Genomic DNA, 15428 nt, shown 5'->3' with positions numbered 1-15428 from the left:
TGATGTACAATATGACCAGTGCTAAAATTAAGATCACACCCAAGAAACAAAGTAACCTATTCAACTGATTAAAGAAACATATACTTATCTGACATGTTTATAATATGATACATTATGCCCTAATGACTTATTTAAAATGATCTGTGAGACTTGAGAGTGCAGTGTATACATTATGGTGTTATATCACAAATCACATGCATACCGCATGGTGCGTGTTTTCCAAGTAGACTGCTGAAACTGAAGTCACAGAACTGAATTTTCATGTAATATCAGACTCCTGAGATTTACTTTACAGAGCAAGAACCAGCAAGTGCTTATTTAATTACAGTCTATCAGACACATCAAATGTGTATCTTGGTTTCAAAAGAAAGTGGGACAAATCAAATACATGTACTGAAGGCTTAAAATAAATATATAAAATTAATGGTGTCAGTCATACATTTTTTAAAGTTCTGTCATAACATCGGTTTACTGCCTTACATGGCACTTAATTGCTAAAGTATGCCTGGATACACCGTAAAAACCAATTCGAAAGTAGGGACTACCCTGGATTTTGGCTGCCATTGCTCAGCAACTTCAGCGAGGAATCCAACATGGTCTGAAGAAACGAACTGGCACAGAAACCTTGAAAAAGTGGATTTGAACAGAGCCGGCCAAGATCTTCACATATGCTAATGAGCAAGTGCAATATTCGCGTCTTGTAGAAACTGTCAAGGAGTCAATCGGTAACTTAGGGGACGGTAAATAGTTTTGAGGGGAAATTTCCACTGGACCAGAGATATGGAATACATCCACCCACAAGAGAGAGAGTGAATGTCCGCGAAGATCATGGCTTTATGGTTCCTTCAGGGGAACAGAGATGTTAGCCAGCCAGGCGTTCCCTCTCACACACTAACCGACCAAAAGCATCTCCTTCGATACAAAAAGCCACCACAAAATTGTTTTGCGGCTCATGCACAGGACCATGCCTGGAGCTCGCCGTGAGCCAATGTTCACATAAGGAGAGGAACTCCCAAAAGGTCTGCTGCCTTGAGCGATCGGAGAAGCACATTGTCCAGGAGATTGGTGCTTCAGGGAGCTCAGATAGCTGGACATTGTCAGCCCACTCAGATTAGAGCGCCACTCACAGGCCTTCTCTCCGAACTCTGCACTCCGGAAATCAAGTTTGAAATAATGAATCGATAAAATCTTGACCGGTCTTTACTATCTTGATCAAATGTATGGAGGTTGAAATGCAGTTGGTTTGTATAAACTGATTTTAAAGTTCATAATTACGATTAAGCTGGGCATACCTAAACTGTAACTGCCCCACTGGAAGATAAAGTTTAAAAATAATTGTATATTACATGTTTATAGAATCACTGTATTCAAAATAAATACATAAATAAATAGAATTTAAAAATACAACAATATGGCAAGAATATGGCAAAATTTAAAAAATGATCTGTGCAACCTACTGCAGATACAATTATACCTTTTAAATCCAAGGATAAATGTTGAGATGCAAAGACAAAGCTTAAATGGAAACAGTTAAACTTTTTTTTTTTTGGTCTTCCACATTTTGACCCCTTCTCTGTTCATTAGAAAAACAACCAACACTTCATTAAATATCTCAAATGTTCCATAGGATATGTGTGATGGTGTCAAACGAATTAAGACCAATGCCTTTTTGTTGCCTCGGCAGTGTCACTGACGGTTGTCTCACCAATGTTTTTCAGTCCTTACTTGTCCGAACAGAGAAACCCTTCATATGAAATGAAAGGCATGAATGAATTAAAATGTTAGCACGGACAGCTCGAAGTGAAGGAGAATGCGCACATCCTCCTCAGCTTAAGAATGATAAACATGTCTTTTTGATGACCACTAAATCCATTCGATGCTGCCAAGGGTAAATTGAATTAAATTCTTTCAGTTTGGCCTACAAACTTGCTTTGGCAGTTTCAGCTCCGAGAGGTCTGCGCCTCGAGGATGTGTACAGCAGAATACACTGGTCTGTGGCTTTTCACGGGGTACAGTATGGCGCACAACCACAACCTTATGTCTGCTCCGAAGTAAAATTAGTTTATTTCTTTGGATTTTAGTCTTTCACCTAGAACAGAAATTAAATATGTATCTGCATTTTATCATGTCTAGTATCGTCTTTGAAATTGCAGGTAGTGGAGTGTTTAACATTCCCTTGTCAAGCATCTCCCTGCTGTGACAATAAATGCCTGTCCAGTTTTGTTCACAGCAGCATACACAGATTAGAAACAGCAGGAGGACTCTGTAGTGTGAATACAATACCGATAAGACTGCTTGTCTTAGCCCCACTGCTCAAGCAATTCTTGGAATGTGAGAACCTGCTGTTTTCTAATATTTACACACAACTAGAATCACAAATGCACCATAACTGAACAGAAAAAAAAGGCTTTTTCTCCTGAAACCTGTTTTGGGAAATAAGAACATATAATAACAGTGAAATTTATGTTACCTCTATTCCCATCTTCAGACTCCCAGGGAAAGGCTGTTGAAAATGGCAGTACTTTCCTTCAATCACAAAAGACAGACAAATAAATAAATAAATACATACATGCATACATACTATTATTATGAGACCATTTGTTTCCTGAAACACACAGACTGACAGTTAAGGTCTCTGAAATCTGAGAGTTCACTTTTGTTTTGATATTCTTGTCCTAATTCTCCTGTATGCACGTCTAAAATAAGCTGTAAAACAGTATAATACATCCATGTCATTTTTATAATGAATCCCATTGTTTTTTCCATATATATAGTCTTAAGTGATAGTACTTCCCTAGGTTAGCTGTCTAAATGTGAAGATAGCAATTTTTCTATCAGCTATTGCAGGATTTTAACCCCTCTGAAAGAACAATTAATTGAATCTACTTCATAGCAGTACATGTGAATATGCCATTAAAATGTAACAATTAGTTTATTGTTTCATTAAATATGGTTAGAGTAATCAAGTTATTTATACTCACTTTACTTAAACTCGCCAGATATTAAACACAACTCAAGTAAACAATAGCAATAATAGTTTTGCTCATTCATTCTGACATGATTAGTGTCGATTTTTTAGTTTAGTTATGTTAGAAAACAAAGACAATTTCCACAAATAATTTTAAAATGAAACAAGTCCTATACTTTGTCATACCCACTCATGCAACTGAACAGTTAAATGTGTAAACTTGAACGTTAAGCACCTCATTAATTATATACATTTTGTGATTGCTAAAGTATTTCAAATCTTGGCTGTCTGAATATAGTGTTAATGAACTCTCAGACTTAAGATTTGGGAAATGTTTACATATAAATAAATGTGCATCTTGTAGTGTAGACACACAAGGTAGAGTTCAAGTATTTTTTTTGTTTGTTTGGATTTGTCCAAAAACAATTATACGATTTAATTAAATGGTGCATACATGTACATTCATACTTTTCCTAAAATAACATTTTTTTTAAGATATATTAAAAAGCATTTAAAATTAATTTACTCTTTTGCCTCACTCCTCCCTGCCAGCTATTGTTTACTGCCTTTCCTATTCAAAAAATATTTCCACGTTCCCAAGAGTGCATTTTCACTTTGCCTTGCTGAGCAAAAACCTGTAATAATTTTGCAACCATGCACCTGAATCACTCACTGCTCTCAGAGAAATAGCAAGAGCAGATATAGCATTATTCTTATTAACTGTAAAATAAAAATATATCTGTGATTATTCCCTACGAGTAGAACTTTCAAAAACATACGGGAATACTGACCTTTTTATTTTCTCAAATCAACAATATTTAATTACCCCAGAATCACATGTTTGAGATCCCTGAAAAATAACTTCAGGTCTAAAAGGTGGCTATTCATTTTAAATAACTGCTTGCTCGTTTAGAGCCAATTTAGATGCACAGGCAAGTCTATAATTGCGGGAGGAAATAATATTGGTTGATCAACGGACACAATTCATAAACAAAAATGGAGATGAAACAGGTGGAAGTGTTGTGTTTAAGTGTCATACCCCTGTGGCAATCATTGGGTACTACTGCCACCTGCTGGGAATAAGCAGCTGAAGATATATGCTCTATGGACTTACAGGTCAAGGGCAGGAGAGAAAAGCATATTGTGATAACTTTCACTGTTGTAATGATCTGCACAACAATAATGTGTTTAAAAATCTATTTCAGTTTGAAATAATACATGAAAGCAAAAACTGCCCCTTCATGTAGCACTTCAGAGGTTCTGGATAATACGAGTATTTGACAAAAGCATGTTACGAAAACTTTCATGGGCTGCAAACGAAATGTCAATCCCACATATAGATAAATCCTATTTGATGTTCTAATGCTGGTTAAGAAACATAAGCTAACAAGAAGACCAGGGTTTGAGAAAACAAAACTAAGTACCTACATCTGTATATTTATATATATATATATATATATATATATATATATATAAATAAATATACAGATACATACACACACACACACACACACACTGCAATTAGAACATTAAAAAGGACAGTAATTCACTAGTCTCTTAAGATTTATATATATATATATATTTTTATTATGACCCTGGATATTGCAATGTCAGATTCAGATGTGGAAATTTGACAAACCGTTATAATTCCTAATGCTTTTACAAATTATGTCAGTTAATTTCAGTTCTGCACATCGGTTTTAATTATTTTTCGGTGGATGGAATCTGCAAACACAGAAGAATTTGGCACGAGCTGTCGGGGTAGTTCAATGCAGTGTCAAACGCGCAGGCAAACTGGAATCCGCCAAGATAGATTCAGATCACTGGAATCTCTGTGAACACGAGAAAGCAACTGTTTAGCTGACAATGAAAATAAAGGGTTGAAAGTAAAATGTTTTTACTCTATTTTATTAGTACGGTGTGGCAAAGATCTGTTTTTTTTTTTTTTTAATAATAATCTAAGGTTAATGTATGAAGTCACAGTATTAAAATGTAGGTAGCATCTCATTACACATGTCACTGCATTGTCTTTGGTTTTTAATGATGTTTTGACATTTATTTCAAAAGAGGAAACACAGAAAGCAGTGGGTGAAGATCCAGGTACAAATCATTTGAATAGTATGAAAGGAAAACGGCAAGCATCCCATTGTCTACTTTTGATCAAATAGTGGGAAGCAGCAACAAACCACAAAACAGACCCTGTGCACTACACTCGCCTGCTTCAACACCGGTATCAAAGGACCGGCTTGCATCTCTGAGACACGAGGAAATAAGAATTCATGACTGCTTTCATGCAAAACAAAAAGGCAGTAATACAGTGAACATCTTCAGTAAAAATGTCCCTTTGCTTGCACTTCTGTGTCACTAAACCTATGACCCTTAGGCTGATATATTTTTGTTTCTATCTCTTGATAGTTTGCATGATATGAAATGAACAAGTATGATCAATGTTTCCCAGTATTTATTTAAGAAAGGTTTAAGTTTTTAAAAACAACACATCAGAACACAAAAAAGACCCCCCACCCCCAATTCTAAACAATATTTCCTAAGGGGTGAAGCAAAGTGGATCAATCAAGCATAAAAAGACAAAAAATTGTAACAAGGCATCAAGGTCAGGAAATGAAAGTATCTGCCCTCAGGCGGTCTTCTTGGGCCGCCCTCGCCCTCTTGCCGGCGCCGTGTGCGGGGACGTCTGGGTGCTCGTGTCCACCAGCTTCTTTTTGGGAGCAGCCTTTTTTTTCAAGCCATTTACACCTACGTTGTTAAAATAGATATGAAAACAATTCATACACAGGCAGCTAGAGATTTAATTATGCCCCTATTTTATAATTAACAGTTTTCTTTACAGCGCACTATGCAAACACACACACACAATGATTAATTTGTACCTTCAAACAGCAAGTGCTCACCTTTTTTCGCCGGGGAACTTGTCTTTTTCTTTGCGGGAACAACGTCCTCCTCTTCCTCCTCCTCCTCATCAGAATTGACTCTTTGCTCCACCTTCTTTCTTTTGGTGGTCTTCTAAAGACAAAACACACACAAACAAAATTACATTCCTTTTTCATTTTTTAAACTTACCTTCAAAGGAAGGCTAACATTTGTACAATAAACATTCATTTCAAATGTCAACTTTCAGCTTAAAACCAAAATTACTTGACAAGAAAAATATGTGGTGAACAAACTATTACTGAGCAAGGCAGGTAATGAACACATCTGGCCTGTTATACACACTAGCATGCAGCTTGCAGCATGAAATTAGTCATCCATGTCCTAAAAAATATTCTAAAAAAATAAAAATTAACAATAAAAAACTGTACTAATGAATTATGTGTTCAGCATACGGTTTGACAAAAAACAAACAAACCAATACAATGTACGTCGACATGTTTTGTTTCTCAAACAACAGTAAAATAGAAATCCATTCTTTGCTTTGAAAATATCTTAACTTAGGTGACAATGAAGATGCACTTAAAGACAGCAATCAAACCCTGTCTCTTGCGAGGAGATCACTATAATGAACACTTTTTTTCTGACTTGAACTATCATTGTACTCTTTTCCATTTTGCCAATTGCTGCCTCATGATTACCATCTAGACCCTGCTGAGCTGAACAGATTGGCTCGATAATTACATACAATAACTGCAGTGGGCAGGTAACCCTCAGCTGGCACAGGCCAGCTCCCTGGTGGAAACTTCCATATGCAAACTGCATTGAAGAGGTGCATTATGTCCGTCTTCCCTGCCGCAGCACAGTGGCGTGATTATCAGCCAGCTCAGACTCCAAGGTTACCATGTCAGCAAATTTGTGATACATTAACACAGAATAAACACAGACACTTCACATTTCCCTGAAAATTAAAGTGGAGAAAAACTAGACAACACCTTTGTTACTGGAGTTTATTAATAGACAGCGTTATGATTTGTTTTTCTATAGAGCGAAGATGGATTGGAAATCGGTCTTGATGTTCATAAGTGGTCATCGGTCATTTCAAAGCCAGTTTGAACTGGTATTTTACACATTTGAGTTTTGGCTGGAACGACTGGTTTATAATAAGGAATATGTTGCTCTGAATATTTAATTTATTGTTTATTATTAAATAAAATAATGCGACTATCTTGGCAAAAAAACAACCCCATCACTACTTCATCAATATTCCAATTTAAACTGATTAAGTAGAAGAAAATATTTCAAGTTGTGGCAAAAACTCAAATTTCTCCCTAATTGGCACGGAAATGTTCCTTCGTTTGTTATGGTACATAATGTGATCAATTTCAATCCTAGCTGAATGCTAAGCATCTTTGGAACTCTATCAACACTATAAAATTAAAATTACTCCGGTTATGAAGTTGTGATGGATTAATCTGCTTCGAACCAATTCCTTATGTACCGTTAAAATTAACATGTTGCCATGGTCTTTGTAGCAAAAGGCTAAGGTGTGCTTAACTAAATTGTCCACTGATATTTGATCAAAAACTATGGAAATGTGTTTCACAAGGCTAATTAAAAACATCCTTATTATAGCACCATTACAAATTTAAGCAGAAACAAACAAATATCGTGTGCTTCGTGCACTTCTCTTAGTAAAAATGAAAGGACACTTTTTTTTTTTTGCAAAACTTTACCTCCTGTAAATGTATTAAATTATTTTTTGTCTTTCCTTATTTATTCAGTGCGAGTACTTTTGAACTTTTAACTTAACTCCATGACCTTTAATTAATTCCTATTAATTATCAACTTCCCTGTGTAGCTACAAGTTTGATTAACTTCAGACAAAGAATCACACTATAGATTGTATGTATAGAACCTTAAAATAGTGTTCATATTATTCTATATCACCTTACATGTTCACTTAATTTAATAATCTGCACATCCATTTAAATGATAAACGTTAATGCATTTGAAAAAACGCAAAAAAACCCAATCACTTAAAAACAACCCAGAAAACACACTAATGTTGCAAAGAAATGTCTTAATGAGGTTGAACTGATTAGGAGATTTATTTTTAATAAATACATTTATAAAAATAGAAAACTGTTATGCAAATCCTATAAAAGTGACCCCTGAAGGATGCCGAGTGTAATCTCATGAGAGACTGGAGAAGATATCTTTCCACACAGACCTAAAATTCCCTCAGGGTAAATTCAAATGAAACACCTCCACTTTGTAAATCATAATTTGGCTTTGAGGATTAATTATGCAATACACACAAAGAAAACATGTACAAGAACAATGTGACAAACAGGCCTACGTTTGATCAAATTAAACGGAGGGGAGATTCGGGGTTTTAAAAGTTGGGCCAGGGTGTGTAGTGGGGATTGGTCACTGTTCTTCTGTTTACATGTTAGTTGAATTTAAACTCAATATGGCCGTACCCTATTTTGAACAGGTAAATTTAGCAGATGCTTCGAATTTTCAATCCACTTTCCTCAGGTTAAGCATATAATAAGATTAATGAACACTAAACCGTATGACACAGAGGCATTCTACTATTCTCAGCAGTTAAAGAAGTCACACACCTTTAGGAGTGGAATTTTGTAACGAACGTCTAACCTTCACTGGTGATGCAGCGGCTCCATTCAATGGCTGGGAGAAGTCCAGTTTGTCATCGTCGGCAGCACCAATGGATTTCAGTCCCGCCTGGAGAATGGTTCGCAGCTTCTGATAGGGCGGCTTGTCATCGTACGACAGGGGCTTCACTTCTTCCATGAACTTCACCAGTTCCTCTGATTTACAAAGTAGAAGTTAAAATGTTGCAAGACATTCACCGAAAACAAAATCCTACATAAAATCCTATCACACTGATTAGAGCCACAGTCGTCATCGTTCTTAAGAAATTAGGAAAAACATATTTGTTCGTTTGTACCCGAGGCACTTCAAAAGATCTGACACTTTGAAAAGTGCAGTTATAACACAAGACAGACAGTCTGAACCAGAGCTGTTAATGCAGTCTTTCATATACTTTGCTAATCTGAAATTGTTGTTTACCATCAGAGTACTAACAATCTCGCCAATCAAAATTAGTTATGATCGCAGTAATAATAATGCTGTATGTCATTATCCAATTGTTATGATGACCAATAAACAGACAAGACAACAGCCTGAAGAAAGATTTCTCATTCCTTTGCTCTGCTGTCACAAAGCTTAAAAAACACATTGATTCAATAAGGATTCAAATACTTGACTACTGCACTAAAAAAAAAAACTTCTTTGCTTTTACTTTCAATGCATTTTGCGATTTTATTCAGATTTAAACCGACTGTGTTGCTGTAACACATTTCAATACACATCGGTGACGTTTAAAAAAAAAATGGTATTAGCATGTCGAGAAAACTTTTCAGAAAATGAGAAGGTTAATTTCAATTTTAGGTTTTCAAAACTATAGTCAATGCTGGAAAGTCATGCTGAAATGGTCAACTTCACAGTTTGAATGAGTTTCAGTTACCCCTGAGGTGACTTAGGAATGATGTTCAACTAAACAATGAAGGCTTTATTTAAGTTAGGTGACAACATGCATTTCATTTAATATATCTATATAGTCTACATAACTGACCTTCCAATACAGACGAGATGTTTGTTTGATGAATTTTTGTATTGCAGAAAATTCTCTGAAGAGCATAAAACCAATTCACACAAAAACTCGAGCAAATTTGGTGGAGTTTTACAGTCATTTTATAACATAAAGCAGCCTGGCTCCCTATCCATTTGCATTTCAATATAGGAGTGAAACTATACAACAGTTTTACATTCTCTGAAAAGTTTAAGTGAAAAGTTTTGTAAAAATTAGTATTCGCTCAATAAATTAGATCTCATTATCCCAAATCAACAGGTTGCTGCTCGTTATATGAAGAACAAGCTCTCCACACTGGTTATGTATGACATTAGGAAGCGTTTCAATTCAATTACCACTTGGATTGTAAATAGACAAACATGCTCTAGTTAACATTATCAAATTAAGCGTGTTGGAGGGCCTTTGTTGTCAGCAGAAAGCTTAAAAGTAGCCTCACTGGACAGTTGTCGAGGCCATTTTTAAGATTAGGATTTGTCACTTTGGTTTCTCTCATCTGAAATTAAATACTTTGACACTAAAAACTTCAGTGCAACCCTCGCTGCATTTTATATTAAAAATTAAAAGAAAAATGCTACATGTACACAGTTAATTATAAATACCAGATACAGTCATCAGTAGCGTGCGTATTACTAATCTCCACAACAGTGAAGTATCTCAAGTCAAACATGAGAGCAATTAATGAAATGAAAACACGGATAAAGTAGGACAAACTGCAGTTGTTGTGCTTAAAAAAAAAAAAAAAAAAAAAACACATCTAAGAGGCCAGCTCTACATTCTAGACTTTCCAGTCACATAGCTTTAAAATAATTAACTTGAACTGTATGGCAGAATGTGTACTTAGTTACAAGTCTACAATTGCATATATATTAACATAAGTACACAGCCTGCAATACGCTAAACAAAAAGAAAATGCTGGGTAACATTACAATAGAATGCGAAGAACTTAATAGTTAACTTTTAAACAATGTGTAGCTTTCATATAATTATATAATTAATATCTATTCATAATATGGAGATCAATGGATACAGTAATACAATTAAAATATAAATGTTTTGCTCTCACCTGGCTTATCATTAGAAGAGAAACACTTGGACAAACAATCCGAGATGTTCTCCCTGCACCTAAACCCAATTACAGAAATTAATATCAAATTCTTAAATGAGGTTTTGAGATCACTGATATTTTTGGCTACAAAGAAGACAGGCAAACAAGAGTTGGACCTTTCTTGAGTACTATTTTCATTGTTAACACCATATACACAACTCTTACTTGATCTTTGAATCTCTGACATAGTTGGGGTCTTGGAGTTTGTCTTCCCATGGCAAGCATCCACACAGCCACTGGACCATACAGTACCACAGGATCTCCAAGTCTCCTCGTCGAGATGGAGCTAGAAAAGAAAAGAGTTGCACTGTGGAAATATATCACACTCACACTGGGCACACTTTCTTAAAATACTTCCAGGCAAATGCTGGTACGCTGTAAATCCATTTTAATTTATCCAATTGAGAACTCTTCTGTATTTCTGTAGCTGCTGCACACTTGTTCACGGGGAATAATAAACTAGAATAAAGTTTCAACATTAAAGTACTCTTTGTTTAATTAAACTTTGAAGAGTGGTTCACTTACATACTCCCTTGTGTGCATCAATGCTGGTAAACTCAATGGTCCCATCATGGCATCTCTTTGGATCTTCTTTGTAGTCCTTCATTACACCCTCTGGAGAGTACCTATAGGCCAGTCCATAATCTACTAAGTAAACCTGAGTTTGTGAAATTAAAATGAGTTAAAATGTGTAATAATAATAATAATAATAATATATTATACAAACACACAAATTAGTGTATACATAAATACATTCTAGCTATGGAGATAAAATGAGGAGAAAATTAGTGTAGACACAAAATATGTTTAGAATTAAAAGTGTTAAATAATAGGACAAGGAAACAGCTTAAGTCAAATGTACATTTAAATAACTCAAGCCAATAACTGCAACAGAACTCAACACTCCCTAGAGGTGGCTGTTTAAATAGTAATGTAAAAATAGCACTTTAATAATAAGCTATTGTTACATTATTAATTATCAAATTAAATACACCACCCCCAACTGCTTTGAACAGTTTTTACAGTTATATTTTCACTCATTTTGCAACAAGGAAAACAGCATGGCATGTGAAAAAAAGAGGAAGGCATATGAATCAGAGAATTTCATTAGTACAGTATCTGTCCTTGTATTACAAATGTTTCATTTTACATAAGCACGTTTAAAGATAAATGTAAAAAAATAAAAATGCATTTCTCATGCTTAAACACCAAATTAAAATATTAATTTCTACTTAAAAAAAAAAAAAAAACATGTAGTATTCCATTACTGCCCTGTTTTTTTTTTTTTCCTCCGATAAGATCAAACAATTACAAATGCTCAGATAAATATTCAATGGCAAGACACTGACCTGATTGGGATTCTTGTGACTAAGGAGAAGATTAGAGGCTTTGATGTCGGCATGCACGTACTCGTGTTCGTGGATATATTCGAGAATGTCAAGCTAGCGAAACAGAAGAAAAGTGCTTTACAGTTTTACCCCGGCATGAATGAATGGGCTGTCATTAGTAATAAGCAGTTGCACTAAATTAGGATTTGAAAAACAAGGATGGTGTGTTCAGACCTGGAGCGAACTACAGTCTACACACCAACAAACTTAATTTACAATCAACCTATCATTAGAAACAGAAACACTAACTGTATAAGCTCTGGTTGATAGAGTAAACAAACAGGTAATCATAAAACTTAATTTAAAGCAAGTCTAAAATAAATAACTCACTAGTCTCAGCCCGAGCTGCAGAACTGTTTTTCGGGGAAAGCGCTTCCCATTTTCTTCAAACATTTTCTGCAGATCCGAACCAAATCTGTCCATTACCATGAACCTGTACCTAGAGCAGGGGAGATGAAATAGATCTTATAAAACAGCTTGAAATTCTAGAATTAATAATCAGGTTGTCGTGATGAAGGAAACCAAATAAATAAATCATGAACAAAAAGGTTACAAGATAGTGACTAAGAAGTGTAAACATAATTCGGCTTTATGAATATTACATTAATATTATAGTAAATAATTAAATGGTTATTATGAAAGTGCGAGTGTGGCGTTTCAGAAGATGCAGAAAACTGATCAGGATGCAAAGACTAATTTGAATTTCAGGCGTCCGGTCAAGCCCAGTAGTCTAATGTAGTCGAGGGTAAATTTTGGCAAAGACTGGCTTGACTAATGACAAGCTGGCTATGAGGACAAGGCCATCAAACCCCCCACCAGGTAGGATAAGCCAGGGAGCTGCTGAAAAAGCGGTATTTGGGGTGGAGAAGGGATGCAAAGTAACAATTGCTGGTAAAGTGAGATACAGATTAGGGTTGTCTTCCACCAGAACTTCAGTTTAAGACTCTAAAAGTGTGTCAAACTGAACAATGTTTTATGCTGCAGTAAAATTTTCACCTCTTTCCTCCTTTCTCATGCAGACCTGATCCCCAGTACTTTGGCACTCCTAAGTACTTCAGCTTGTGTGACTTGGTCCAGCTCTGAACTAAATTAAGGGGAGAAAACAGATGAGACTTAAATTCTCAACATTAAAATTAAAATATGCACTCAACTTTATCACTGAGATACCTATGGAAAATGTACTCGACAAAACTACTTGTAATGTTGTGGGGGGGAAAAATCTATGGAAAACCATATAGAAGTTCCAGAGAGTAAACAGTAAATTAAATTAAATGAAACTGTGAAAGGTGGGGAATCAGTTAAAGATGTATACAAAACAAAATACAACTTGCGGTTTTCCATATAATAATAAAAATAATAATACAATTCCACCGAGGCAAAGTTAGGAATGACTGCAAGCAAACTTGCTAGTGGGCCAAATATTTACCAACAACATGAAATTTTAATGAATAAAATATGAAGCTTACTTAGTAATATAAACCTTAATTGTCAAGGGAGACCTGCACTAGGATTTTAATATATGAAATGCAAACCCCATGGCCCTTGGGCCAAACCAAACACCAAAGGCATTTTATAGTGTGATTGTTTTTTCTGAAGTTCCATAACAAAAGTTATAAGTTTTAATCTATGTACTACTTTAAAATACAAGAAATGCTGTATAAGGTTCATATCCTTAAAAACACACACAACACTTACTTAGATCTGGTTTAGCAGCCCTCATGTAGAACTTCAGCTCAGAGAACAGTGGTCCGTTGTCGCTCGGTTCCTTTTCAAAATGAAGGTGCAGTTTAAATATTTTAACCAAAGCAGATCCTTTTGAAGTCTTGTGAGAATCAACATGTTAAGCATATACATTATTTGGTTTAAAATGGAAAACTACAAAAAAGGGTAATCAAATATAATTTAAAATTAGAAATATCCACGTTGGACTTACCACTTTTATGACATAAGGTGCATCATTGCCAACTGTTTTGGATGCACTTTCGTTTGCTAAATGGGAAGAAAGAAAGCACTGATTTCAAGTTTGCACTGAAAATGAAGTATATATATACACATCATAAAGTATGGACACCCAGTATCCCCCAGTGAAAGAAAAAACACTGCTGCTTAAGAATTTAAAGTTACCCAAATAAAGCACCCCAAAGCCCCCTTGTCCAATGGGGGCTCCCAGCTTCCACTGCTTCTTCCCGGTGTCTGTCAGTATCTCCCCTGGAGGAAACTGCTCTGCTAGCTTTCTCTTTGCAGGGCCTTTGCCTTTAGCGGGTGCCTTGCTTTTTGGAGGCATCTGGTTTAAATGGGAGAGGGAGAGAGAGAGAGATAACAGACTTAATAGCAAGTTCACAACACATTATAAGAATCTATGTTTACATGCTTAATACTTAATGTGGAGTCTTTAAGTTTCTTATTAAAGATTTAAAGATGACACATGGGGGGGAAATAATTATTTGAAGACATTGCTGTGATTATACAAATGCTCTCCAGTAACAATGTTTTTACCAAGGATCTGCACAGACCACTGTAGTAACACTGTACTCAATACCCTGTGACGCAGGGGCATTATTGGGCTATTGCTTTAAATGTTAGACCTGGGTTTGTCTGTAGGATAGTGCTATTTTATGCCTGCACCATTACATCATTATTAAGACACACCTAACGCTGTAATCATTTCATTCACCCCGATCTCAAGTTTGCAGTCTACAATCAGAATGTCGGTCAAAACAAATACAATGGACACATTCTCAACATTGCCGTGACGTCATGTCTGATTATATGCGATTGAAATCGGTGACGTTGTTACAATAATGAGGTTGCAAGCCGTTTTAATTCAAAGTTTCACTTCGCATTTGTCCACGGCCTATCATTCAGCAGTATTTCCTGCTCGGTCAACTTCCGCGTCCCTATTTTGCCGCATTTTAGTAGCATTATAAAGAACAAAAAGAGCACCGTGGCCTTGTTTACCTTGTTATATACCAAATAGAAACTCTCTGGCGCAATGTGCCTCTCTAGTCTTGCTATTTCCCTTTAGCGATGCCCACTCTCCGAAATTCCCGCACTGTTCTCCCAGCAGGGTCCCTATGCAGACACACAGCAACACCGACGTACGCCATTGGTCAGAAACTGTTTTGAAAAGGAAATCTGCATATCCGGATTTCCTGTGAAGCCTTCTGGGATTTGTAGTCTTTATTGTATACGATTTAGACCGTAGATAAACAGGGACGTGTTTGAAGTTATTCAATATTTAAAAACAAGTGTACACAGCTAAAAAGTGTCGTTGAACAATCCGGTGCATTAAACTGTTACTGAACATGCATTTGAGCATTTTCAAATGAGGGTCTAACAGCCCAGTCGAGTTGGTAGCCTATAGTTTACATTAATAATATAACTTTTTTAAAAATATAA

General features: G+C 35.8%; 1 protein-coding gene across 2 annotated transcripts; it reads right to left on the bottom strand.

Annotated features, from left to right (window-relative positions):
• Nucleotides 1–4520: 4520 nt before the first annotated feature.
• On the bottom strand, nucleotides 4521–15127 carry vrk1 (VRK serine/threonine kinase 1). Of its 2 annotated transcripts, XM_066694363.1 has the most exons (14): nucleotides 14988–15127; nucleotides 14154–14313; nucleotides 13963–14018; nucleotides 13725–13794; nucleotides 13026–13113; nucleotides 12360–12468; nucleotides 11991–12083; nucleotides 11167–11299; nucleotides 10807–10927; nucleotides 10600–10658; nucleotides 8519–8691; nucleotides 5878–5989; nucleotides 5602–5722; nucleotides 4521–4800 (listed from the first exon to the last, which is right to left on the bottom strand). In XM_066694363.1, exons 2-13 carry the CDS (start codon nucleotides 14311–14313, stop codon nucleotides 5604–5606), a joined length of 1293 nt encoding a protein of 430 aa, XP_066550460.1. In that variant the 5' UTR covers nucleotides 14988–15127; the 3' UTR covers nucleotides 4521–4800; nucleotides 5602–5603. The 2 variants fall into 2 exon arrangements, with proteins under 2 accessions (XP_066550460.1, XP_066550459.1); XM_066694362.1 differs by lacking the exon at nucleotides 4521–4800 and having other exon boundaries at nucleotides 5413–5722.
• Between the last annotated feature and the right edge of the window lie 301 nt (nucleotides 15128–15428).

This window comes from Amia ocellicauda, chromosome 21 (assembly GCF_036373705.1).
Source record: "Amia ocellicauda isolate fAmiCal2 chromosome 21, fAmiCal2.hap1, whole genome shotgun sequence".
Classification (NCBI taxonomy): domain Eukaryota; kingdom Metazoa; phylum Chordata; class Actinopteri; order Amiiformes; family Amiidae; genus Amia; species Amia ocellicauda.
The sequence above is the reverse complement of the archived record's forward strand: the minus strand, read 5'-3'. Positions and strand labels throughout refer to the sequence as shown.